This window comes from Lottia gigantea (genome assembly GCF_000327385.1).
Source record: "Lottia gigantea unplaced genomic scaffold LOTGIsca_65, whole genome shotgun sequence".
Lineage (NCBI taxonomy): Eukaryota > Metazoa > Mollusca > Gastropoda > Lottiidae > Lottia > Lottia gigantea.
Genome location: NW_008710211.1, coordinates 1,425,159 through 1,450,549, shown reverse-complemented (window position 1 = coordinate 1,450,549; position 25,391 = coordinate 1,425,159). Strand labels below are relative to the sequence as shown.

At 32.5% G+C, this 25,391-nt stretch overlaps 1 protein-coding gene across 1 annotated transcript in view; it reads left to right on the top strand.

Moving 5' to 3' along the window:
- Positions 1–14,863, top strand: part of LOTGIDRAFT_220800 (hypothetical protein) — a gene marked incomplete at its 3' end in the record, with an annotated part of 129,035 nt that extends 114,172 nt beyond the window's left edge. Inside the window, exons 39-52 of the mRNA XM_009064818.1 lie at positions 5,292–5,339; positions 5,756–5,938; positions 6,410–6,493; positions 8,001–8,143; positions 8,473–8,539; positions 8,937–9,040; positions 9,613–9,682; positions 10,068–10,157; positions 10,878–10,970; positions 11,352–11,480; positions 11,713–11,748; positions 11,894–12,052; positions 12,852–13,029; positions 14,814–14,863. Coding sequence (XP_009063066.1) covers positions 5,292–5,339; positions 5,756–5,938; positions 6,410–6,493; positions 8,001–8,143; positions 8,473–8,539; positions 8,937–9,040; positions 9,613–9,682; positions 10,068–10,157; positions 10,878–10,970; positions 11,352–11,480; positions 11,713–11,748; positions 11,894–12,052; positions 12,852–13,029; positions 14,814–14,863 — 1,434 coding nt within the window. The remainder of the gene's footprint in view (positions 1–5,291; positions 5,340–5,755; positions 5,939–6,409; positions 6,494–8,000; positions 8,144–8,472; positions 8,540–8,936; positions 9,041–9,612; positions 9,683–10,067; positions 10,158–10,877; positions 10,971–11,351; positions 11,481–11,712; positions 11,749–11,893; positions 12,053–12,851; positions 13,030–14,813) is intronic.
- Between the last annotated feature and the right edge of the window lie 10,528 nt (positions 14,864–25,391).

Below are 25,391 nucleotides of genomic sequence, written 5' to 3'. Positions count from 1 at the left end.
ACATGTTCAGCCTGATCGGAACGCAGGTGTTTCTGTGGTGTACTTTTTGACGTGGTCAACATCAAAAGAGACTTTATATCAAATAGATCACTTTGATGCCATGCAGTCTGCAATGAGGGGCATTAGTTTACAGATCTTGACCTTTTTCTGACCATGGAGGGATCTTAACTTACACTTGGTAGCAAATCTTCAAGCTTGAGTTTAGCAAATGTGTACTTAAACTTAGTGAGCCACCACAGCTCTGTAAGGTTACAACAACCAGGAAGCTAGCCCTAATAATACAAATTTTAACAGTTTTTTTTTTCTTTTTAAATGTTTATCCAATCAGTTTAAATCTACACTAATTATTTTTTGGAGAATATGATATTCAATAATGCTGTGCTAGATGAGTTGATAGATTTCAATGTTATACTTATTAAAATATTTGAATCATATTACTATCATTATGTAACTTTATACAATTATTAAGCATGTAATCATATTTTAAAGGGACAGCTTCACCATTTTAGGGGGTTGATTTAAGTCTGGAATATGTACATTGTCATCAGAAGTACTAGAAATCTACGGAAATCTTTTATTCAAAATAAGTCAAACTAGGAATTACATGTTTATTATATTATGGGTTTATATATATATCTCCAGAAAGACGAGTTGTCATTTTAACTTTCAAACACAGATAGTTCTGGACACACATGACTTTGACGACTCAAATTTCGACAGTGACATATGAACATTATTACTGATTAGCTTAGGTAAAAAATTCCAGGTTCTGATACGAAGGTACCATGGGTCAAACAGGCGAATCTGTCTCTTCAAAGCATAGTATACATTACATATTTTATTCTTTTTTTGTATGTTTAACGTAAGCTGTATTGTGTATTAGCGTTACAGATGAATGACTTCCAATGGATCTTCCCCGATATAATGGGGTGCTATCTTGTATTGTGTAAATTATATACTACATGTGGATATACCACTTTTAATAATTGACTAGATTTTTTATATTTATAATTGTATTGTTGGTTGAATATCACAGAATGTCTGTGGTCAATAATATCTGTGTCAATGGAAATTTAGTTGGATTGTTAGCTGATAACTGAAAATTCAAGATAGTTATTGGACTCGTTTCATGTCTACCTCATTGATTTTGTCATCTTGAATGATCCAGGATGGCTATTGGACTCATTTCATGTCTACCTCATTGATTTTGTCATCTTGAATGATCCAGAATGGATTTTTGGCTACCTCACAATCTGTCACCTTTGTGAATGGCAATTCAGATTTGTTTTTGAAACAAGACCAAAGTGTTAAATTTGATTGTAACAAGATTAACATGTAAAATATTGAAACGACAAGGATTAATGAAGGTGTAAAGCTAGAAGGGTGAAGGATTAATGAAAGTGTGAAGCCTTAGGGGGTTAAGGATTGATATTGGTGTCCCCCAGGGCTGGTGTCTCAACCTGTTGAAGGTTACAGGACAATTTGTCATTAGTACAGGTTACAATTGATTAATGATATTAATAAACTCAGACAGACCAGGTTACATATTTATATTGATATCTTTCAATATTCATTGTATAATGGATTAGGGCACGGTCTGGATTAGATTGATCAATAGATTATTTTGAGAAGAGTGGGGATTGAGGTAGATCTGTTTTCTTAAAGATGGGTGCGATGAGTGAACAACATTTATGATTGGTTAAAACTCTTTAATTATATGCCATAAGAACATAATGATATGATTAAGAATAAGAATATGTGATAATTCATTAAAACACCAAATTATCAAACATCAAATAGTTTGCTGAATTTGACACTAAAAAATAAGGAAACCCATCTTTAATAATCTTTCAACATTTTTCAGATTGTACATAATGGGCTTTGAATTTGAAAATTATCTAAGATAAAATCCAGGAAACACAGTTACCTGAGTAACAGTTTTTTGTGATTGACCAATTAGATGTTTAAATGGTTTAAGGATATTTTGTTGTCCTGTGAGATACTGGTCCATTGTTGTACTATTATCTTCATATAGATTCACCAGACATATTACAGAGAGTGACCCACTATTGGTAGCTTATGAATTTTGTCATTTGAAGAATGTTTTTTGTGTACTTTCTATAAAATGGTACACTAAATTGCTTCATAATCCTAGACAATTTTAAATGTCAATCTGGTAATTGTTGGCGGAGTTTGCCTTCCCATCAAGACATTATAAAACGGCTCATATAAAACAGACTAATAAAGTAGGGTCAGTAAGAAGGAATGATAACCTAAATTACTAGATCACAAGATAGTCGCCTGTAGTTTTACTCTGTTGACCTACTTCAAATGAACTTTTTATTTCTACCTTTCACAGCTGATTAAATTTCAAACCATTTAAAATCTACAATCTTTGATATTCGATATGATTGATGCCAACCTGGTTTGTTCTATATTTGAGGATTATTAATAAGTCCTGAACTGGTTTTCTATTTTTAGAAGATTCTAAATTTTGAAGGTATCTGCTGCAGTCTTATTGGTTTCTTTGATGGTCATGGTTAGTTATTTGAGTATTTTCAGTTTAATGATATTGTGTTTCAACTAGAGTTTGTGTCTGATTGAGAAGTCTTCAATGATAGAAATAAATTATAAGTAGGGTAATCTGTATAGTGACTCCTGTACAGTGCATTATTTGTCAAAGGCAGTGACGGAGCCTGGTTTACGTCTGAGGGGGGGGAGAAACAGCTGAGATTGCACGAATTTCTAACTTAGTTATGAGATTTTTGCAGGCTGCCCCTGCCGCTGGTCAAAGGTTTTTCTTGCATATATTTATGTGTTATTGCCAAATGTTTGATATAAATTGGCTAGATGTTATATCAACTGTATATATCAAGGAAGTACATCCTGTATTTGAAATTAAAGTAGTTATGTTTAGTTGAGTATATCCTTCCACTGACCTACTTACCCTAAAATCAATATGTTACGCTAAGAAATTGCTGGTCAATCTTAGATAATTCAGGGAGGTATTTTTGCACCATCTTGTATATCTAATGTCATAATTTATATTTACTGACAGAGATGCTGAGCCGTGGCATTTCTAGGAGAAATTAGTTGAGGGGGCCGAGCAAGGGTCACAAAATTTTCCAGGTGGGCCACAGGCTATGTTTTCACTGTAAATTGATATAAAATTGTGAAAATTTGAATGTCTGGGGACAAAAGCTAGGCCAGCATCTTTTCAGGGCCCCCCGAGAAACCCCACTGATGCTGAGTTATTGACAGTGATCACAAATTGATGTTAAGTGTTATATTACATGTATACTAAACCTAATCCATTTCAAACACAGCAAAATAAATGTCATTGCTGGTACATTTGCACTGCAGCCTTTTGATAATCTTGAAAGAAAAAGAAAGATCTATTTCAACAAACCATGCTGATCTGCAGACAGATTTTTTTTTAACCACATTTTTTTTATTTGACAACGAAGACTGTCAAAGATAAAATAATAATTTAAAAGGAAGGTTTGTTCAGTGTAGATGCACTAGAAGTAAAGTTTTTTTTTTCCATTAGAGAAGTTGATTTGTACAGTCATCTCTAACTAGAGCTCTAGATTGTTGATTTGACTGTATTTACCAGTCATGTTTGACTAGAGCTCTAGTTTACTAACTTGACTATTGTTGATCTTACTGTATTTACCAGTCATGTTTGACTAGAGCTCTAGACTGTTGATTTGACTGTATTTACCAGTTAGGTCTGACTAGATCTCTAGACTGTTAATTTGACTGTATTTACCAGTCAGGTCTGACTAGAGCTCTAGACTATAAATTTTTACCGTATTTACCAGTCATGTCTGACTAGAGCTCTAGACTACTGACTGTATTCACCAGGTACACCTGATTTTTGTTCCCTTTCAGTTATAACTTAAACAGTAATTTTTGTGAACGCTTTTAAATAATTGGTTATAAATTTGCATTTAGTATTGAAATGACTAACTAAGATTAATGTAGAATAACGCCCAAAACAGGGATTTAAACAAATATTGAAGAAAGCAGTTGTTGGTAGGGAGGTGTACTGAAGTAGGTTGAATATTGTAGGTGTACTGAGTCAAGGTATTATTGCATCTTTATGCAAGTACACACTCTGAGTATTATCATGAAATGATAGAGTTGTTAGTCATGATCTAATTGGTCTTCATTGTCCCAAGCTCGACCAGGGAAAGAGGATGTAAAACTCCTTTTTTATATTACTAGCTCAATAGGAAGCATCAAGTAGGATATCATTTTATTTTGTGTATCTGGAGAAGTGATGAGGAATGTAAGACTTCATTATATTATATATGATATAGAGATTAAGGTGGTTGAAAAGAAACCAGCTACTATTGACAAGCAACTAGTCACTATTCAACAGAAAACACTGGCACAGGGTTAAAGTTGTGTTTAAATGTGTTTTCATGTCAATATAGATGAATTTAAATCAAAGTTGAAAATCGTATATGGTTGTCATGTTTATGATTATATCTGATATAGAGTGATACCAGGTTTTAAGATGGCTGACTCGTGAAATTTGTTGATGGGAAAAAAATGATAACTAAACGATAGGTGTTAGGTCTTTCCAGGTCTAATTATCTTAATCTTAAATCTTATCAAAGAAATTCCCAGAGAATTCTGTATGATTACTGCTAGTAGGACATCGGTGTGAAAAATACATCTTTTTGATGGTGCAATGGAACTACTAATTCTTTGTCGTTTATTTAGAAGATGTTTTAAAGCACGTTTTCAGCTTCATTTGAGTGAAAAAAAAAGAAATTTATGAGATGCCTTTGTGTCTTATAAAGACATAGTCTTTGACAAGAATTCTATAAAATTTTGAGGTTCCAGTTAAATTGAAAAAATGTACACGTTTTGCTGAATCTAAGCCCTAGTGGATATAAAATACAGAATAAAGCTGAACCTTCTCCTTTAACCTTCATCTAGTTTACTCTGTCTTCATTAGCCCACATGGTGCAGAAATGTAGGATGTAAAACTCCATTCATTTTATTTCATTTCATCTAGTCTACCAGGATTATCGTCCCAGTTTAAACATTCGACTATTTCTTACAGTTAAATCAGAGAAAACATAAAGACTTAAATTTCGTTGAACTTAAACTTGAAATGAAATAAGTGTTGAAAATTTAGTATCCATCGTGGAAACTGACCATTTCAAATGGACTACTCTCAATGTGAAAAGACTCAATTCAATGAAGGAATGAAAGATAGAATGGACATGAGTGACTGGATAATCAAAGCATTCTGTCCATGTCGGAGTTCTAAGTCTCAAAAATATAGTCTAGAGACTGTTAACCAGCCTTCGGAAGAAAAGGTAGGTTTATATTTAGTCATCAGCTATTGTTTGTATATTATTACGAGAATTATACAATAGCAGGAAACTGAGTCAAGTTAAAAAAGTAAGTTGCAAGTCTTTTTATTGTTTTTAATGTAAACCAGTGACAAAAACAAACGGGTGTTTAAAAAAATGACGTATAAAAAACTTGCAGCTACATTGAGTCAAAACAGGTATGAAACATACACATAACAACAAACAAAACACACAAACAAAAACTGCATGACACATTTACTCAAAATGAGCTTTTATTTTTATTTTCATATGCCTCATCTTCAAGCCATTGTCTCATTTTGAAAACGTCATTTCTCACGAGATGTTGGAAGACGTTGCAAATCTTAGCCATGATGAGCATTAGCCACAAGTTTAAATATTTTACTCGGTTCTTTTTAAAGGACCAGTCCGAAGGATCTCAGAATGCCGATCAGATGGCTAATCAAGTTGCCATGGTTTCACCGAAAGGGTCGTTACAGGTGACCAACGAGGAGCCAGAACCAGCACAGGATATCGAGATTCCGCCTCCCATGGAAATACAAGATCATTCCTTCAAACCAAATCAGGATAACTCACAAGATGAGGTTAGTTTCTATTTTTAATTTCAAATATTAATTTAGATATCGCTTTGTGCTGTGTTTTCACTATTGTATGCCAAACTGTGCCAAATTTGCTGACACATTGGCATAGTCTGTGACTTGTTTCGGAAAGCTTAGTAATATTGATGGAAAAATAAATATGTAAAGTAATCAAATATCGTTTAAACGAACTGTGGCGATTGAGACTAAAAACGTAACAGAGATTTTAGCATTTTGTTCATACCTTTACGGAAATCCTGAGATATTGCAGAATGAGTATTTAAATATTCATTCAGAGTTCTTAGTCTTGTGCTTTTTATGACTTTCTCTGAGAAGGATGAGCCTTTCTGACAGTAGATCGAGCAACTTTTTATTTTGATGTGTTATATTACTGATATATGATAATATGCCCCTTGATATTGATAATCTTATTGTGTAGAATCATATATTATTAATTAATCCTGGTGTTAATTATAGGTCACCTCGTTAAAGACACAAACAGAAGCAGCAAGTTCATTAGATCTAGCCACAGAAATTGAAAATATTGTTAAACATAGAAAGGTAAGATAATTGTCATATTAATTCTGTTGCCATGGTGTTTAATAAGTTATTATTTTACAGTAAATTGATTCAAATGAAACTTTTACAAATAAACAAACAGGATGGAAACTATGACATCATTTCTGACCAATTTTCCTTGTTAGCACCATTTTATTATACTAGTACAGAGCTTAAGTTATTTCGATGAATTGATATAATTGGTGATATTGGATGGACATTGTTAATGAGAATATCATCCTAGAGATGGACAGTAGACATTAAGACACAAAGTTAGAGCTATTTGGTCTTCATCTGGTATTCATGCAGAGTGAGCATTGGCTACATTTTTTATAATGTTTGCCTAAAAACTAGCAATAGAATAGAATAAAAACAAACATTAAACACTTCACATTGCCTGAGGCCGAGGGTTACAAATTGCTAAAATCTTGATTTGTATTGGTCATAAAATATTGAATTATGATCTAATAATTTAACATGCCTTGAGGCTTGGTGATTCTCTTAATAGAAATATCAAAATAAATCAAGTAATTGAGGGGTGTAAATTTAGTTAACATGCTCTTGGACAAATGGACAATAATTGTTTGATTTTAATAAACATATCTGTTCTTTCTTACTAAAAAAACACCTTATAATAATCAAAAGTTATCTCTGTTTTGTGACCTAGGCCAGTGCTTTTATTGGGATTTCTAAATCTCACTCTATCACAAGTTTTTAACACACCTTTAATTTTGATATTTTCTGGTGATTTTCTTGCCAAAGTAGAATCAAATGATGCTGTATTCAAAAAAGAAAAATATTAACATATATTTTGTTGGTATAGGTTCAAATGGCTACTTCACTCACTTATCATTAGTTAATAGTTAAATATTTTGAAAATGTGGACAAAGTTTTAATTTAATAAAAAAATAAATCATAAAATGTTAATCTCCTCAAATTTTTTTATGTTTTTGTTATGTCATAATCTCCACTTTAGATATAAAAACTCTACTTAACACAAATCTATTATCAAATAAAAAAAACACAAAATAAGCTGGGAAGTTATTTTAAGAAAACAGTTTAAAGTAATTCAGTATTTTGCCCCAGGATCAAAATCCTTAAAAATTTCACTTATTTGTTAATAGATGAATTGAGCTTACTGTCTGAAACATTCCATTCTCATTAGAATTAGAAACTGTATGTTTTGTGTAGTAACCTGCGAAAAAAAAAAAGCATAAACAAAGAACCAGAATTGCATTTTTCTAGAAGATGTTCCTTAGATTTATTAATCTATTTCTTTAGTGAATATTTTACTATATTTTCAGGAACCAGGCATCTTCAGATATAAAAACATCCCCCTCACACCTTTTTTAAAACAAAATGTTTTACAGAAAGAAATTATTAGAAATATTTAATGCTTATTTTCAGGAACCAGACAACTTAAGATATAAAAACATCCCCCTCACACCTTTTTTAAAACAAAATGTTTTACAGAAAGAAATTATTAGAAATATTTAATGCTTATTTTCAGGAACCAGGCAATGATTCTGGTGCTAAGTTTGATCCGAGTCTAGGTCTAGGAGCATCACTAGTTGATGATAAAGATGAAGATGATGATAAATCTGATGGGAAAGATTCCGAGAATGATAAAGCAAAATACCTCAAAAAACGAGAGTAAGTGTCATATTTTTTTTGGAAGTTTGTTTGAGAACTTTGAGTATCCTCATGCAGCGTGCAAGAAGAAAACGTTTTACATCAACTATTAGTTTCTTAATAATCTATTTCCTTTCATTAGCTCAATGCTCAGCAGGAAAATAAATGATGAAACAAAATTTAAGTATACTACTCTACACTATTGTAAAAAAGGTTTCAACAAATTACATTGTCATCATCAAATGGTGAGCAGAAGAGGAGAAAGGAATTCTGCCATACAGTTGACCATTTTGGATCAGAATGATAAACCCGAGACTAGTTGTTATTTATATTGGTATTTTATTTTGTAGGTTTGTGATACAAGAGTTGATAGATACAGAGAGAGATTATGTAAAAGATCTGGGTCTAGTCGTTGAGGTATAGTAAAACTTGGATTACAATCTCATTGATCAACTTATACAGTTCCCTGGCCACGTATTCTTGAAACGATCTTAGCGCTAGGATGTCCTAGAATCAATGTTAGAAGATAAGAACCTGGGAAATCCTAGCGCTTAGATCGTTTTCGAGAATACAGTTCCCTGGTTCCTAATTATGGGTTTCTTTATTTATTGCTGGCACCAACACAGATCAGAAAGTTTAAGGTTATATGAGGTTATATGTTATTTTTCAGGGTTATATGTTATTTTTCCTGGGTTATATGAGGGTATATGTTCTTTTTCCAGGGTTATGGGAGGGTATATGTTATTTTTCCTGGGTTATATGAGGGTATATGTTATTTTTCCTGGGTTATATGAGGGTATATGTTATTTTTCAGGGTTATATGGGGTATATGAAAGAAAATGGAATGCCAGATGATATGGAAGGGAAAGATAAAATAGTATTTGGTAATATTCATCAGATATATGACTGGCATAAAGAGTAAGTTTAAAGAGATATTTTCATCTAATACTATGGATTACTGCCTTTGCAGTTTTATTGTTCAAAAGTTTACAAGGTTTCAAGCTATTTATTGCCTTTTTCAGAATCTGGCCACGTATTCGTGAAACCATCTTAGAGCTAGTATATCCTAGAATCAATGTTAGAAGATAAGAACCTAGGACATCCTAGAGCTAAGATTGTTTCGAGAATACGTGGCCAGATGTCCATTATCTAATCAGAGATATTTTTTAGCACTAGTCAACAATGTTATAAAGTGAATCAATTTGAATTGAAATCACTTCTTACAAACTGACTTTTAACACAAAGTTCCAAAATTCTTGAAACTGATTGACATAATAATCACTAGAATTTGAATTTCCAGTCAAAGTATTTGTTTAAATTTCTTCGTGTACTGATATCACTGTATCTATTATGATCTATTTTGCTCACTGCTGTGGGCAGTGCTGGAAAGTAAGACGTCATAATACCATTATGTTGTGGGGTATGACTATTCCAAATTGATCTCGTAAAGTGACTTTGCATGTTAACATGAAGTATTAATTTTATTTCAGAACATTTCAAGCTGAAATAGAGAAATGTGACGAGGAACCAGAAAGACTTGGCCTATTATTTGTTAGATATGTAAGTATCCATCTTATCCTGATTTTTATTTGAAAATTTGATGACCTTATGATGTTTTTAGAAGTCAGCTGTTCGACCTGGCCTGGGGTCTTTGGCATGACAAGGGTGTAAATTTTGATTTAATTCATTACATCATATATATAAAACACCAGTCAACATGACTTCCAAATTCCACTCACATATAAACAGTGTCTCTAGAGTCCCTAGTTACTCATTCACTTCCTGTTATCTCCATCCATATCAGGTCACATCCGGGTTACCAATATTGCGGTTCCACTAAACACCATAATGTACTATCAAACATCATATTGCAGGGTTGGACTAAACACCATAATGTCAACAAAGGGTGTATGGTATTAATACTGTATATCTTATCTGTTTTTAGGAGAGAAGGCTGTATATGTATGTAAAATATTGTGAGAATAAACCGAAGTCTGAGTTTTTAGTTGCTGAATATTTAGATACATATTTTGAAGTAAGTATTTTATTATTTTGTAAAATATCTTTCTACTTGTTTTCATAATCATAAGATTCTCCTGTTTGAGAAAATATGAAATGGTACAAATAAAAGCATTGAGTGTCTAGGGGCACTTAAGAGGCCTGTTGGACATGTTTTAAAGGAGCACCTTCACTATCTGTTCAACAAATCGTACCTTAGTTTCAGATACAGGAATTTTTTTTAGCTTACATAATCAGTCATAGTGTTCACAGCTCATTGTCGAAATTTGAGCCTTCAAATCCATGTGTATCCATTATTATTAACATTTGAAGTTAAAAATTCAACTCGAATTCTAGTGAGACTATGCCATATAAAGAAAACACATATATGGAAATAGACAGTGAAATTTCTAGTTTGAGATATATTTGAAGGGATTATGCAATTTTTGTGCGTTTTAGTACTTCTTAAGACTATTAAAGCACAATCAATCCCCGAAAATGACGACTGTTCCCCTTTGTATCTATTTATAATATCAGTGGTAGATTCAGACCTCTGTGTTCTGTATGAAGATTCTTTGGAAAATTTTTTAGTTTGCCTGTGGTAAGGCGGAATCGGGAACCAGGCTCATCTAAATGAATAAAACGGGTACAAAGATTTCAAAATGTTTTGAACAAGGGATCTGGCAACTTGCTTTTCTAAGCTACATGATATTTGGTATGATTGATTTATATTTAATGAGGTATTTGAATTTTTTAGGATATTCGACAAAAAATGGGTCATCGTTTAACACTACCTGATCTTCTGATTAAACCTGTACAAAGGATCATGAAATATCAACTATTGTTAAAGGTAGGAATAACTTTTTAGTCATGGGACCTGTTTCATAAAAACTTAACTAAGATAAAACTATGATTTTAAGAAATACAGTAATCTGATTGGTGGATAAAGCCAGATTTGAATTCAAAATCATTTTTGTGACTGACCAATCAGAAAATATATGATTAAGAATACATGATAATTCATTAGAAACATCAATTAATCAAATAGTTTGATTAAATTGACACTAAAAAATAAGGAAACCCATCTATAATTATATGCAATAAGAACATAATGATATGATTAAGAATATGTGATAATTCATTAGAAACACCAATTAATCAAATAGTTTACTTAATTTGACTCTATAAAAACAAGGAAACCCATCTTTAATGTTGTTAATCTATATTATAGGATATAAGTAAATATACAGAGCGAGCAGGATTAGATGTCACAGATTTAAAGAAAGCTCAACGTGTAATGAGAGTGGTACCTAAAGCTGCAAATGATATGATGCAAGTCGGAAGGTTACAAGGCTTTGATGTGAGTAATAGTCTTCTCCCTTATTGCACACTGTCCTACAGATCATGTGTCTGATGGTACACTTAGTCAAAGATCCCTTGACAGTTCAATTGGAAAGGAAAAAGCTGAAGTTTTCTTCATTACACACTGCATGGTGTTACATATCTTCATTAGTCCAAATAGTAAAACTGGAGCAGAAAAGTAAGATGTAAAAATCTTTCATTTCATCCTTTCCATTGTCTTATTATTTCAGGGTAAAATTACTGCTCAAGGGAAATTACTCCTACAAGTAAGTATGATTTTCAGACCACAATCAATATTTATTCTTTCTGAGATGAAGGTACATTATAAAGGTTCTTATAACACAAATCCTTTGATATGTTTAGACCAGACCAGTTTTTTTTACAACTTTCAAGTTTTTATTTTTTTTTCAGGACACATTACTAGTGGCGGAAGTCTCTCCATCTGGCCAACAGAAATTTAAAGAACGACGGGTGTTTTTATTCGAACAAATCATTATCTTCAGCGAAATGACAGAGAAACGAAAAGGAGATTTTTCCAACGCCAATTATGTGTTCAAAAATAGTGTCAAGGTATTCAGAATTCTATTTTTAAATTATCATTTTTTAGGTCAAAGATAATGACATAGTAAGGTGAAGTGTAAGAGGCAGAAAGTACCTGCTCTTTCAATTGACAGCTGGCTTTGTCATTCTATCTTGAATGCTCCAGGATACTATTATACTCGAGTCTCTCATTCATTCAAGTCTACCTTGATTTCATTAGCCAATAAAGTCTACCTCGATGATTTGCCAGCTCATGGATTGCGCTTTAGATTTATAGATGTGTCAAATTTTCTCCTTATGACATAATATACCAGGACAAATATTGGGTAGATATAGCTGTCATTTTCTTGCTATAAACATATCTGTATTGCCGAGAATGATCAAATAATTGGCTTATTTTAGTCCTGTTAAATTTTGTTTATCTAAGCAAGAATAACTTTGAATTTAAACGTTGAATAAAGTTGACCAGATATTCAATTTGCTGAAGTGTTAAAGATATTTTTCCAATATCCTACTTCTGATGGAACCATTCTATAATCAGACATCAATAAATAAAGAATAACAAAGGATTTAACCCTTTCATCCCTAGCGGCCGGTTTACCGGCTGCACACTAACGCAATATATACCCGAGCAGCCGGTATACCGGTCGTTACTAAGTGACGTCATACAACGTTAACGTCATACACTTTTACTTTTATTACTTCAGAGTTCAGGGTATATGATGTTATATTTCATTCACACTCAGGGTTCAAAGGGTTAAGAATATGTCCAACTACAGATAATCCATTTAATTAAGATTAATTAACATCAAACTCGTTACAATTTCAGGTCAATAAGATGGCAATGTCTAATACTGTAGAAAACGACCCCACCAAATTTATGTTAATAGATAGAACGCCAGGGTCAGATTTAAAATTGATAATTCAAGCCCCATCAGCTGATAATAAAGATACGTGGGTGAAAGAAATTAGAAGTATTTTAGATATGCAAGGCGACTTTCTTAGAGGTTAGTTATTTTTATAAATTGTTTCCATCTCTTCTTGGATGCGAAATAAACTAAATGAGATAAAGTGGTCTTCATTCTTATCACAGCTAATACAGTGAAAACTGTGAAGACCGCACCACCCGAACATCGGTTTCCCCCACATATCTGCCAAAAGCTTAAGTCTCGACAAAAGCATGATACAATTCATTCATATCTTTACTATGAAAACCGTCCAACCCCAAAAACTGCCAATTAGTTGATCTTTGCTAGACAATTCGGCTAAATCCTTCTGTATCAAACATCTAAGGTTCAGCTATCTGTTGGACTTTTCTAAATAAAAGTTTGACTTGTAGTTAGTATACAATAAAGTAAATAAAGTTATCGGATGACTTTTTAAAACATAACTATGAGCAGTCTTTTTTATATGAAGGTAGTTTAAAATGAAATGAACACATAGAGTTGATGTGTTGAAGTTTCAATTACTGTTTATTCTACCTTGAAACAAAATAAACTAATCCTTGAAAGTACATCTTTGTATTCTCTGAACCACTATACACTAGTAGTATGTCAAGATAGATCTTGATTTTATTTTGAAAAGTCATAACTTCTAGCACTGTTTCTAGGATATCCTAGGGTCATAACTTTTAACACTGTTTCTAGGATATCCTAGGGTCATAACTTCTAACACTGTTTCTTGGATATCCTAGGGTTATAACTTCTAGCACTGTTTCTAGGATATCCTAGGGTTTTAACTTCTAACACTGTTTCTAGGATATCCTAGGGTCATAACTTCTAGCACTGTTTCTTGGATATCCTAGGGTCATAACTTTTAACACTGTTTCTAGGATATCCTAGGGTCATAACTTCTAGCACTGTTTCTTGGATATCCTAGGGTCATAACTTTTAACACTGTTTCTAGGATATCCTAGGGTCATAACTTCTAACACTGTTTCTAGGATATCCTAGGCTCTTAACTTCTAGCACTGTTTCTAGGATATCCTAGGGTCATAACTTCTAGCACTGTTTCTAGGATATCCTAGGGTCATAACTTCTAGCACTGTTTCTTGGATATCCTAGGGTCATAACTTCCAGCACTGTTTCTTGGATATCCTAGGGTCATAACTTTTAACACTGTTTCTAGGATATCCTAGGGTCATAACTTCTAACACTGTTTCTTGGATATCCTAGGGTTATAACTTCTAGCACTGTTTCTAGGATATCCTAGGGTCATAACTTCTAGCACTGTTTCTTGGATATCCTAGGGTCATAACTTTTAACACTGTTTCTAGGATATCCTAGGGTCATAACTTCTAACACTGTTTCTTGGATATCCTAGGGTCATAACTTCTAGCACTGTTTCTAGGATATCCTAGGGTCATAACTTCTAACACTGTTTCTTGGATATCCTAGGGTCATAACTTCTAGCACTGTTTCTAGGATATCCTAGGGTCATAACTTCTAGCACTGTTTCTTGGATATCCTAGGGTCATAACTTCTAGCACTGTTTCTAGGATATCCTAGGGTCATAACTTCTAGCACTGTGTCTAGGATATCCTAGGCTCTTAACTTCTAACACTGTGTCTAGGATATCCTAGGCTCTTAACTTCTAACACTGTTTCTAGGATATCCTAGCTCTTAACTTCTAACACTGTGTCTAGGATATCCTAGGGTCTTAACTTCTAACACTGTTTCTAGGATATCCTAGCGCTTAGCTCGTTGCAAGAATACAATCTCTTGTGTATATTATTATACAAAATATGGATGTCAGAAGACATATAATAAATTTGATTTTGCTAATTTTTCAGCCTTGCAATCACCAATAGCCTATCAAAAAGAACTGACCAAAGAACTGTAAGTACATTCTTCTGTTTGTTCAACATAACTCATTATTCTAACCATATAATCTCACAGCATGGATCAAACTTCTACTAGTTCTGTTTTTTTGCATGAAACCATCCGTTTTGTTAACAATTCTAAGGATAACAATGTATCATTATATATAAAGTAATATTTCTGCTGTTGATATTTATTTAACGAAGTCAAACTCTAGAAATTTCTATTGAATGGACAGATCAACATTTTGAACATGTATCAACGCTTGATGATTTACTCATCTTATGTTGTTCAGGTGTGTTTTGGATATTGAATCCTCATCAGGACTGAAATTAACAAAATCATAATTTGAAACTTGACTTGATTTTGAAGGTTGTTTGAATAAAATGATCATTGCCATGGCTACAGAATTATGCGATAGAAAGTTTAAATAAGTGTGATTTTTTGTAATCTCAGAAATGCGTAAGATTTTTCCCTTGAGTGAAGGAAAAATAAGATATGATGTAACTAAATAGAAAATGCTGAAGTGAAATGAAATAAAAGCTCACAATCTATTTCTCATGTGAAATTTGCAGAACTGGAAAAAATGTGATAAAAGTGGAATTGTTAAAAAAGAACCCTGAAATCCCATCACTTCCTATAGATTTTCACAGTTTATTCACCAACACTTAAATCATATTCTTCATCTGAGAAAAAAAGGACAAATATTCAGTCAAAATATTCAAAATATACAGAATGCTGAGCTAACTGATTCTGTGACTAAGAATTAAGTCTGCAAAATTGGAGAATTTTTAACCTAAACTTTCGTCTCGGAAGTCTTGCTCTTCTTTTTGCTTCTACTAACTTCATGAGTCATTTTAGATCTGGACATCATTGTTAGATTCTGATTCACATATTTCCTGATACCTGTCAATTCAATCGTTACTAATAATGAAAATATATTGACTACTTCTAAAGGCTGGGTGGATAATATTTACCACCTTATGTTACCCTTTCTGTTTATACATCTGACATCAAGTTCTATCACAATTCAAAAATGCCACATTCCTTTTACCTTTTTCTAGTCCTGGACAATAAACTTGGCTCTGTTACACTACAGTGGCTGGTGTCACCAGCAAGGCAGGGTATGCTTACCTTTATGCTTCTCTGCATATAGGTTTGTTTACTTGCAATATGTTATTCTGACATTATAAGGCAAAGATCAAAGTCTTTTGGAAAGAATCGTAAAATTCCTTAGTTTTGAAGACCATGAGAATACAAAAGTAGGGTATTGTAACATTAAAAATACCTCTAAAATATGAAATGAAATTGATTATATTTTTTGTTTTCGACAGATAGAAATAATATTTTGTTTATTTATTTCCTGTTTTTTCAGACCAACAACATTGTGATGTTACGATATTTTAGAATTATTTGAGTTTTAAAAAAAGGTACCCACACAGAAATATTACTTTATATTTTTATCATCTTAAAGTTTAAAAAAGTTAATACAGCACATTTTAATAGTTAAAACCTTAACTTGAAAAACTCAGAGTTTATATGGATTCAGTTTTCAAAATTTGGAATTTTGGTGTAATGGTCCGGACATGATTGCAAATACTGTCTAAGCCTTCTTTAATTTTTTGGCAATTACTGATGTGATATCACAGAATCTAAAATAAGCTCTGAATTTCTTCCGAAAGGTTGCTTGAATTTCAAATTGTGCTGATCTTTTTCAGTTGAAACTATAATCAATGTTAATTTTGAATTATTTTTGCATTGGTTCTACTTTTAATTTAGTTTGGCTATAACCTTCTCCTGTTCCTTAGCATTTGTTTAAAATTTGTTACAGCTCGGCTCCAGAATTTGGCAGTTTGCCAAGAGACTCTCAGTTACGTAAGACTCAGTCCCACCCTCAGTCTAAAGGAGGGCCACCTGGGCCGTCTCCTCTCGCCGCCCAAACAAAGTCAAAACATTCACAACAAAGTAAAGATCCAGAACGGTGTAAATCGGTACCGAATCCGCTTCCGGTGGATGCTATAGCTGAACGTGGAGAAGATCAGATGTCATGTCCGAACACTCCGACAGAAACATCGAAAGACCTCACTAACGATAAACAACTGAAAGTGATTGGTCAAAAAGCTACTCCATCATCCTCAACTTCATCTGATGGACTCAATTCGGAATCTCCCAAACCCAGAAAGACCATATTTGAAGGATTTCGAAACACGTTAAGAAAATCGAAAAATGATGGACCATCGGGTACAAAGTCCCCAGAAGTGGCTTATGCAAACACGATGCCCGATTTACTACAAGGAAGTGATGCACGGACTCTGCCTGGTGCAATGTCATCGTCGATGACTCGATCTCAGACGTCCTGCGAGGAATCAGCGCCGTCACCCCAACAAGACATTGCTTCGGTAAGTGAGAGGAATGATACTTTTAATAGGTGATAACACACTTCCTGTTTCTATGGAGACACAATATTTTAATTTATTATCTTTGTGAATTCGGAACAAATAATTTTGAATTTTGCAGACCAATTAAACTGCTGCATGTAGCCATTGATATTTATTGGTTAATATTTAAATTTCTATAGGAGTGATTTTATTGGTCACCTATAATCAACATGGCTGTATTTTAGCCAATCAGCTAATAGTGTTTGTGTGAGAATATCAAAATAATGTGTTGATAAAAATAGCGTAGCGTTGTACGTGAAGATATTGCGTGTTAATCTTCGGGGTTTTCAATCGGAATATTTAGTAGGAGTGAAATGTGTTTTAAATCATTGATGCGAGTGTTTTGATTGGATTACTGCATGCTGGATAGACCAATCAGTGACCTGGATTATATTTGTGATTGGATGATTTAGTTTCTATAGTAACAACAAATTACCGATGTTGTGGTTTTAGTCCAATTCCTTTTAGTTTTCATCTTGGATGTTACTATGACTACGGATTATGCATTATTTTCAGTTGTATCTCTCCAGCCAGAAAAATCAACCAAAAGTGCATGTGCTTTTTAATTCGCTTGTAGGTCAACTGTCATAGCCACTGACTTTATTTTACGTAGAAACTTTGAAGGAATGCCTCGTGAACTTTTCCTTTTCTCTTTTTCTGATGGATTACTTTCCATACATTTATTGATAGCAAAATAAAACAATTGGTTGAATTTCTATTTCTTGCAAAAGACGCGTGGCCTCAAATAACTTTTTATCCTCATTCTAGTTTACCCAGCTGTAAATTTGGTACAGAATAAGTCATCTATTGTGTTTATTCTAGTTTACCCAGCTGTATGGGTTCAAATAATCTGGCAATTCCAAGAGGTTTGTCCAAGCATTCTCTGAAAAAAAGAATTATCTTAAAAAAAAAACGGTGTTTTTGCCGAGGAGCAGATGGAAGACATCTTGAGATCTACTAAATTTCTGAAAAATCTGCAAAAAATATCCACGATAGTTCCATAGTTCAATGAATTCTACCAAGACATTGTGCATAAAGTGCCTGAAATTTTTACTGCAAACATGGTACCAAAACAAAACTAGACACTAGAAATTCAACCATTTGCCAGCGTAATTTTTTCATACCAGATTCTCTCCCATCACACCATCTTCACAATCCACCATATTGTTTTACATCATCTTCATTAAAACCAACAACTACTTATATTTTAAATTTGCTCAAAACTTTTAAATCGTTTTCGTTTCATCACCAAATATCATTAACTAGAACCATAGTTTACTAGGACATATTATATTCATAGTCACTCTAGATTTTTTATTTCAAAAATCGTCATTATTTTTGTTTTCTGAGGAATGTGCTATTTTTGAATCAAAATAACAATGCCATATCAAAATTGCTTCTTATTTGTGTTACTATGTAACAAATTATTTTTGATTTTTTGCTAACCTTTCAAATAATATTCACAAATCACTGTCAGAGTACAAAATAACTTGAGCTATTAGTTTTCTAGCCTCATCAATGACAGCTTTGGGTTGGATACTGGACACAATTTTGGGTAGGAATTCCTCTTGTTGACCTGACCTGACCCAGTTACATACAAGGGTCACGTGATATGCTTTGGATGTAGCATGGCGCAGAACGCTTATGCCTAAAAATAGAATGAGAAAACCAACGTTAAGCCAATGGGATAAGACTTTCCATGTTTGAACCAATCCTAACCTACGAAACAGAGCTCAGTGTCCCGCTTAATTCAGGCTGATTGTTAGGCTATTAGCTTGTAGATCCAAGTCTGAATACTGAATTAATTAGCTCCCTATATCACATACAATAAAACTGGACTCTAGACTGTAGTATAATATCTTAATATTCTCTTTGTATATTTTGTTGACAATATTTATCACAGACTCGATCTGAAATCATTCTCCACTTTTATACTGAAATCGACTGGACATACTTCTGTGAACACAGTTACTTCTGTCAGAGAAAAGTAGATCTTGCTTTCTCTTGAGGAGCACAGGAAGTTGAATATAAACAAGCTTTATTATATACTACACCTAAACCTTGTGTGCCCTGTGGGTGTAACTAATACAAAGGGACAAACAAGTGCATAAAAACAGAATTTTACTCACAATTTCCATCAATATATTCAATCATTGTCATAAAACTCCCTCATCTATAGTTCATTTCTCTTTATTCATTCTTATTATTTGTGGGGACTAATTTTCATGGATTTCTTCAGAGAACCAAAATCATTTCTTCATTTAATATACAAAATGTGCTTTGAGAATAATTGGAAATAAAATATTAAAGGGACATGTAGGGCCATTTTTTGACCAATCGTACCTTAGTCTCAGAAACGGGAATTTTTTAGCTAAACTTATCAGTAATAGTGTTTACAGCTCACCATCCAAATTTGAGCCTTCAAATCCATGTGTGTCAAAATTATCTGCGTTTGAAAGTTAAAAAGAAGTGTCATCTTTTTAACTGTCTCTATCATATGTAGAAAAGACATTTATGGAAATAGTGAGTAAAATTCCTAGTTTGAGATATTTTTAAAGGAATTATGCGATTTTCCGTACATTTCTAGCGCTTCTGTAGACTATTCAATATTCAACTAAATCGACCCCTGAAAATGGCCCACCTGTCCCTTTAACCTCTGAAGTAACATCCACTTGAAAATTCCTCTGTGGACAAATCCATAAAATTCAGCACCCACTTCATTTGACATAGTCTGTGTATGATCCTAAGTTGCTTCTTCATTTTTTGTCTTGTGTTGTTTGATTGTATCAGCTAGTCGAATTTTAAAAAAAAATCTGAAAAAATAAAATAATGAAGACTGGAAAGATGAAAGAAATAAAATCTTTTCAACATCTCTTTTTATTTTTATTTTTACTCGAAATCAAACTATGCCTTGAAATTTCTTTTTTCATTTACGATTTCATTTTCCCTTCAAAAATACAACTCTTTTAGAGAGTCCACACAGTTAAGATATAGATGTATAAGTATTAAGATTAGACAAACATAAAAATTCATTTGCAAAATGCGTCTAAAAGAAAATTTTCTGAAATTGCGGACACACATTGTTACAAATGTTGCATTAGAAATATTTTGTTTTGAAATCATTTAAAATGAAAAAAGGAACCTCAAGGCTGACGCTGATGGTAATCAGTGAATTTTTTACAGTAAAGAGCATGTTGTAGTATAATTAGATCCTGGTTGAAGCCAGACAGGGTGGGCTGGAGACCAATTAGTCTGGGGGTACTTTTGATCAGTTCTACCAATATGAGAGTAGTGGTACGAACAAATTGAGAAGACAAATTAAAAGAGTGAGAGGTGGAGGAATTTTATGGGGGAGGGGCTTGATGCTTGGTAGCGTCTGGATGATACTTTGTTCTCTGATCTTTTAGGGGCATTTGGTGCTAGGGGAGGTTACTACCAAAATACTTTAAATGAATTATTTGATGATTTTATATATTGGTGATGATCTGTTTAAATTAACGTTTTTTTTTTAAAATTAAATCACACGATAACGTGCAAACAGTAGGTAAAATGTCAATACAATTAGAGTAAATGTGGTTACATTTCGAGACGGATCCCTTTATTAAGCGAAAAATGTTTTTGGCAAATGATGGAGTTCTGACTTTATACAACTGATAAACAAGAGAATAATTCCAAACTTCTTTTCCTACTTTTCTGTTCCTGTTTGGAAAATGCAATGAGCCTTTTCACCCTGGATTCTCAACTGTCGAGGGATCGTTGAAATTCACAGCCTGTACTTTATTGATTCAGCATTTTCTGAAATGGTTTTTGTCACTTGTCACTGCCAAACTATCTTTTAATTTAAGAGATATTTCACGGCAAATAGAGCCAAATCAACAGCCCTGCTGTGGTTTATTGAGTCCTCGGCAATGTTTAAGCCATCAATGTCAGTTGTCACAGATGAACGTGACCAGCCATAACTTGCTCTACATTCAATCATTAAATACACCAACTTTCATTGGTTACAAATCAATTCTAACTATTTCTACCTTCTTTACTGAAAACCCACTCCATTTTCATCCAATCATCTTCAAGGGTGAAAATCAATGTTCTCAGGAAGCTGCATGAAGTTTTTTTTATAAAAATCAATTTTAATTTCTCAGAAATATATACCTAGAAATTCAGAATATTGATTCCAAGTGTAAACTTAGAAAGGTTTTAAAAGCATGAATGAAGATCTTAAATAAATTGATGGAATAAGACGGAATTGAATTTCGACCTCAAATATAAAATAATTTAATATAGTAATATTGAAATGAAAGTTTAGAATTTAGAATATATTTATGATTGTAAACTATAATGGAATTTCCGTCTCAAATCGTGAATTAAGTTCCGTTAGAATCAAAGTTTAGAATATAACTTAAATTTATAATCTTTAACAATACTTTTTAAGATTCAAAGGTGGAAGAATTTTGATTTGAAATAAGCAAATAAATTGATCTGCTTAATTAAGATGCTTAATGTTACAGACTGAACAATTAAGATCCATTGACAGATAAAAATCTAAATGTATTGTCATGGCAAAATTTCCCTCATTGCACATGGTTTGTCCTTATCTGCCATATCAGGTGCCTGAAAGCAGGATGTAAAATTTACTACATTCTACAAATGACTTCTACAAGTGGCATATAGTAATTGGGTAATAAAAAAATGGACACAATTTTATGGATATCAATTACTTTTATAAATAACTTGCGATGTTTCCGCGAAGGTACTTTGGTCTTTATCAAGCAATTGAAGGGCTGAGATTAAAAAGGGGTCCATGTGCCACTTGTGAAAATTTTCAGATTTCACTTTAGAGTAATTCCCCTTGAAATTATCTACATGTTGATATAATCATTGTGATGCTAATTTAAGGATTTCAAATCTTGATTGAAAAAGAAGACTTAACTCCAGGTTTTTCGCCTTTTTCTCGAATTGGCAAAATAACAGAGCAATGAGAATAAAGTTAGTAAAACAAGTGATTACTTACAAAGTGATTACATTGAGAAACAAAGGCTTAATCTAATTGAGTAATGAAATGAAATGAATTGAGTTTTACGTCCTACTTTTCTGCACCATACGGACTAATGAAGACAAGCAACGCCATGCTTGGTGCAATGAGAGAAATTACGCAGGACAGCAGCATTAGCCTGCTCTTTTTCAATTTCCAACTGTCAAGGATATTGAGTAATGATTATCTAATTAGTAAATAATATAAAGATGATTACAAATAAAGCAGGTGGGGAACAAGGTGAACGATGAAAGTATCTGCATTGAAACGTCGCAAGCTATTTATTAAAGTAATTGTTATCTATAAAATTGTGTCCTACATTAATATTCTACAAATGTTCTACTATAGGTGTAATTTATGATTAAACCCCTGTAATAATCAATAATTGAAGTGAAAGCCACTGAATAAAGACCAAATTGTTAAGGGCTATAACCTGGCTTGTATTAAGATTTATAAAGTTAATAATAACCAGGATGAAGGGCTGGTCTAGTTATTGTTCTGTCTCTGTTCATCACCTATACCATGGTTTAAACTACCGTAAACCTCTTACAATTCACTACCATATTGATCAGTAACGTGGTAGGCTTAAAGGGACATTTTTATTTCCTGTTATTCATTGAAAATGTTTACAATTAGAAAAATGACCCACTTTCACTTCCATTCACCAAATTTGTTGAAATGTTGATCACTGCCTGGTGGTAGGCTAAAACGGACAAGTTTATGAAGTATTTATAAAAAATATTTACAGCTCTCAGAAAAATGACCCATTTTCATTTCCATTCACCACACTTTTTGTCATTCAATTCAAACTTAAACTGTTTTAAAACTGACATATTGATCACTGCCTGCTGGTACGCTTAAAGGGATATTTTTATTACCTGTCATTAAGAAAAATTACTCTTATTCACCTTATTGTTACCTTAAAAATTGTTAAACCTTAAAATGATTTATTTGTAATGAAAGGTAAAAGAGAATCATGCAATGTATATAGCTTGGGTGCTTTAAAAGTAACAAGTTACTCATTCATCATAGATGTTCAATTTTCTCAAATTTGGAGATATCTTTGAGGCCCAATTAATTTATAGTTGAAAAATAATATAATTGCATATAATCCTCCTCTGAAGGTTTAGGATTTTAATCAACAATAAGGTACATAATATTAAAACACATTAATTTAATCCAATACCAGCAGATTAGTAGCATACATCCCTTCATTCCTTTATCTTTTCCTCATTGCACACTGCAAATGGATTCCTTTCCACATATTGCATAAACAATGTTTATTTCAATTTAAAAATCTGAGGCCTGTTTCTCAAAATTTTAACAAAGATACAATCAAGATTTGAAGAAATACAGTAATCTGATTGGTTGATATCTATGAACTTAAAATAAATTTTAGTGATTGACCAATCAATTGACTGAAAGACAAAAATCATCTTGATTAAAATTTTGTGAAACAGGGCTCTATTACCTGGTATCTTTAACTAGAGAAGCCACATCACTGCTCGTAGCACCAGAGGATGAAATTGGAAACGAAAGCCGTTAAAATCTTTGTATTGAATTCCAGAAACTTGACGTTGAAGTAAATCAATGCGAATGATTGGCTGACAATGATGTCCTTTCAGACCATTAATACTCTTAAACTAGGTAACCGTGGTGAATTGAAAGTGTAACCGAAGTAAATAGAAATATCGCCATGACAACTTTCTTACCATACATCAAATTACTTTCTCACTTTATAAATTGTTGTGATCAGTGTTTCATTGAAAAATTACCGTAAAACTCTTAAAATTCTGTCTCTTTAAAGGAGTGATACCACTTTTATGTTGTGTTTTAAATGTGGTTTACCATTTATATCATGAAAAGAGTGTTGTGTCTAATGTTGGGCGTTATTGGGCTAATCAAATGGATTAGAAATTTATATCCTACTGTTATGTACCTTATTGACCTAATGAAATGAAATGGAGCTTTATAACCTTATTGAACTGATGAAATGAAATAGAGTTTTATATCCTACTGTTCTGTATCTTATTGGATGAATGAAATGAAATAGAGTTTTACATCCTACTGTTCTGTATCTTATTGAACTAATGAAATGAAATAGAGTTTTATATCCTACTGTTCTGTATCTTATTGGACTAATGAAATGAAATAGAGTTTTATATCCTACTGTTCTGTATCTTATTGGACTAATGAAATGAAATAGAGTTTTATATCCTACAGTTCTATATCTTATTGGACTAATGAAATGAAATAGAGTTTTATATCCTACAGTTCTATATCTTATTGGACTAATGAAATGAAATAGAGTTTTATATCCTACAAATCTATATCTTATTGGACTAATGAAATGAAATAGAGTTTTATATCCTACAAATCTATATCTTATTGGACTAATGAAATGAAATAGAGTTTTATATCCTACAGTTCTATATCTTATTGGACTAATGAAATGAAATAGAGTTTTATATCCTACTGTTCTATATCTTATTGGACTAATGAAATGAAATAGAGTTTTATATCCTACAGTTCTATATCTTATTGGACTAATGAAATGAAATAGAGTTTTATATCCTACAGTTCTATATCTTATTGGACTAATGAAATGAAATGGAGTTTTATATCCTACTGTTTTATATCCATGGAGCAAATAATCATACAAGGAAAAACATGAATAAAAAAAATATTGAAATTTTTTCACTAAAGGGGATATTACCTTTAAAATAAATAAAAAATACTGAGAGTAATAAAAAGTGAAAAGAGTTGAGTTGAGCAGCTGGTAGACTAGAGAGATGTTTTATTATTAAAATCAACAGTTCTTCATTATTTCATATAAAATTTTCATTCATTCATTCTTTCTTCAACCTTTTGAATTATTCATTCTTTAAACTGAAATATCAGGTAGCTTAGTTAGGCTTTTGTTCTAATTAATCGATGGTCAACTTTCTTCAACTAATTAATACGTTGTATGGCTTTTTGGTTGAAATATAAAATTGCTTTTTGTAAGACTGTTGGTTTTGCTTCAATAATTACATTTTTGGAAATCTGTAAGAATTATGTTGAAAATAAAATAATTTTTG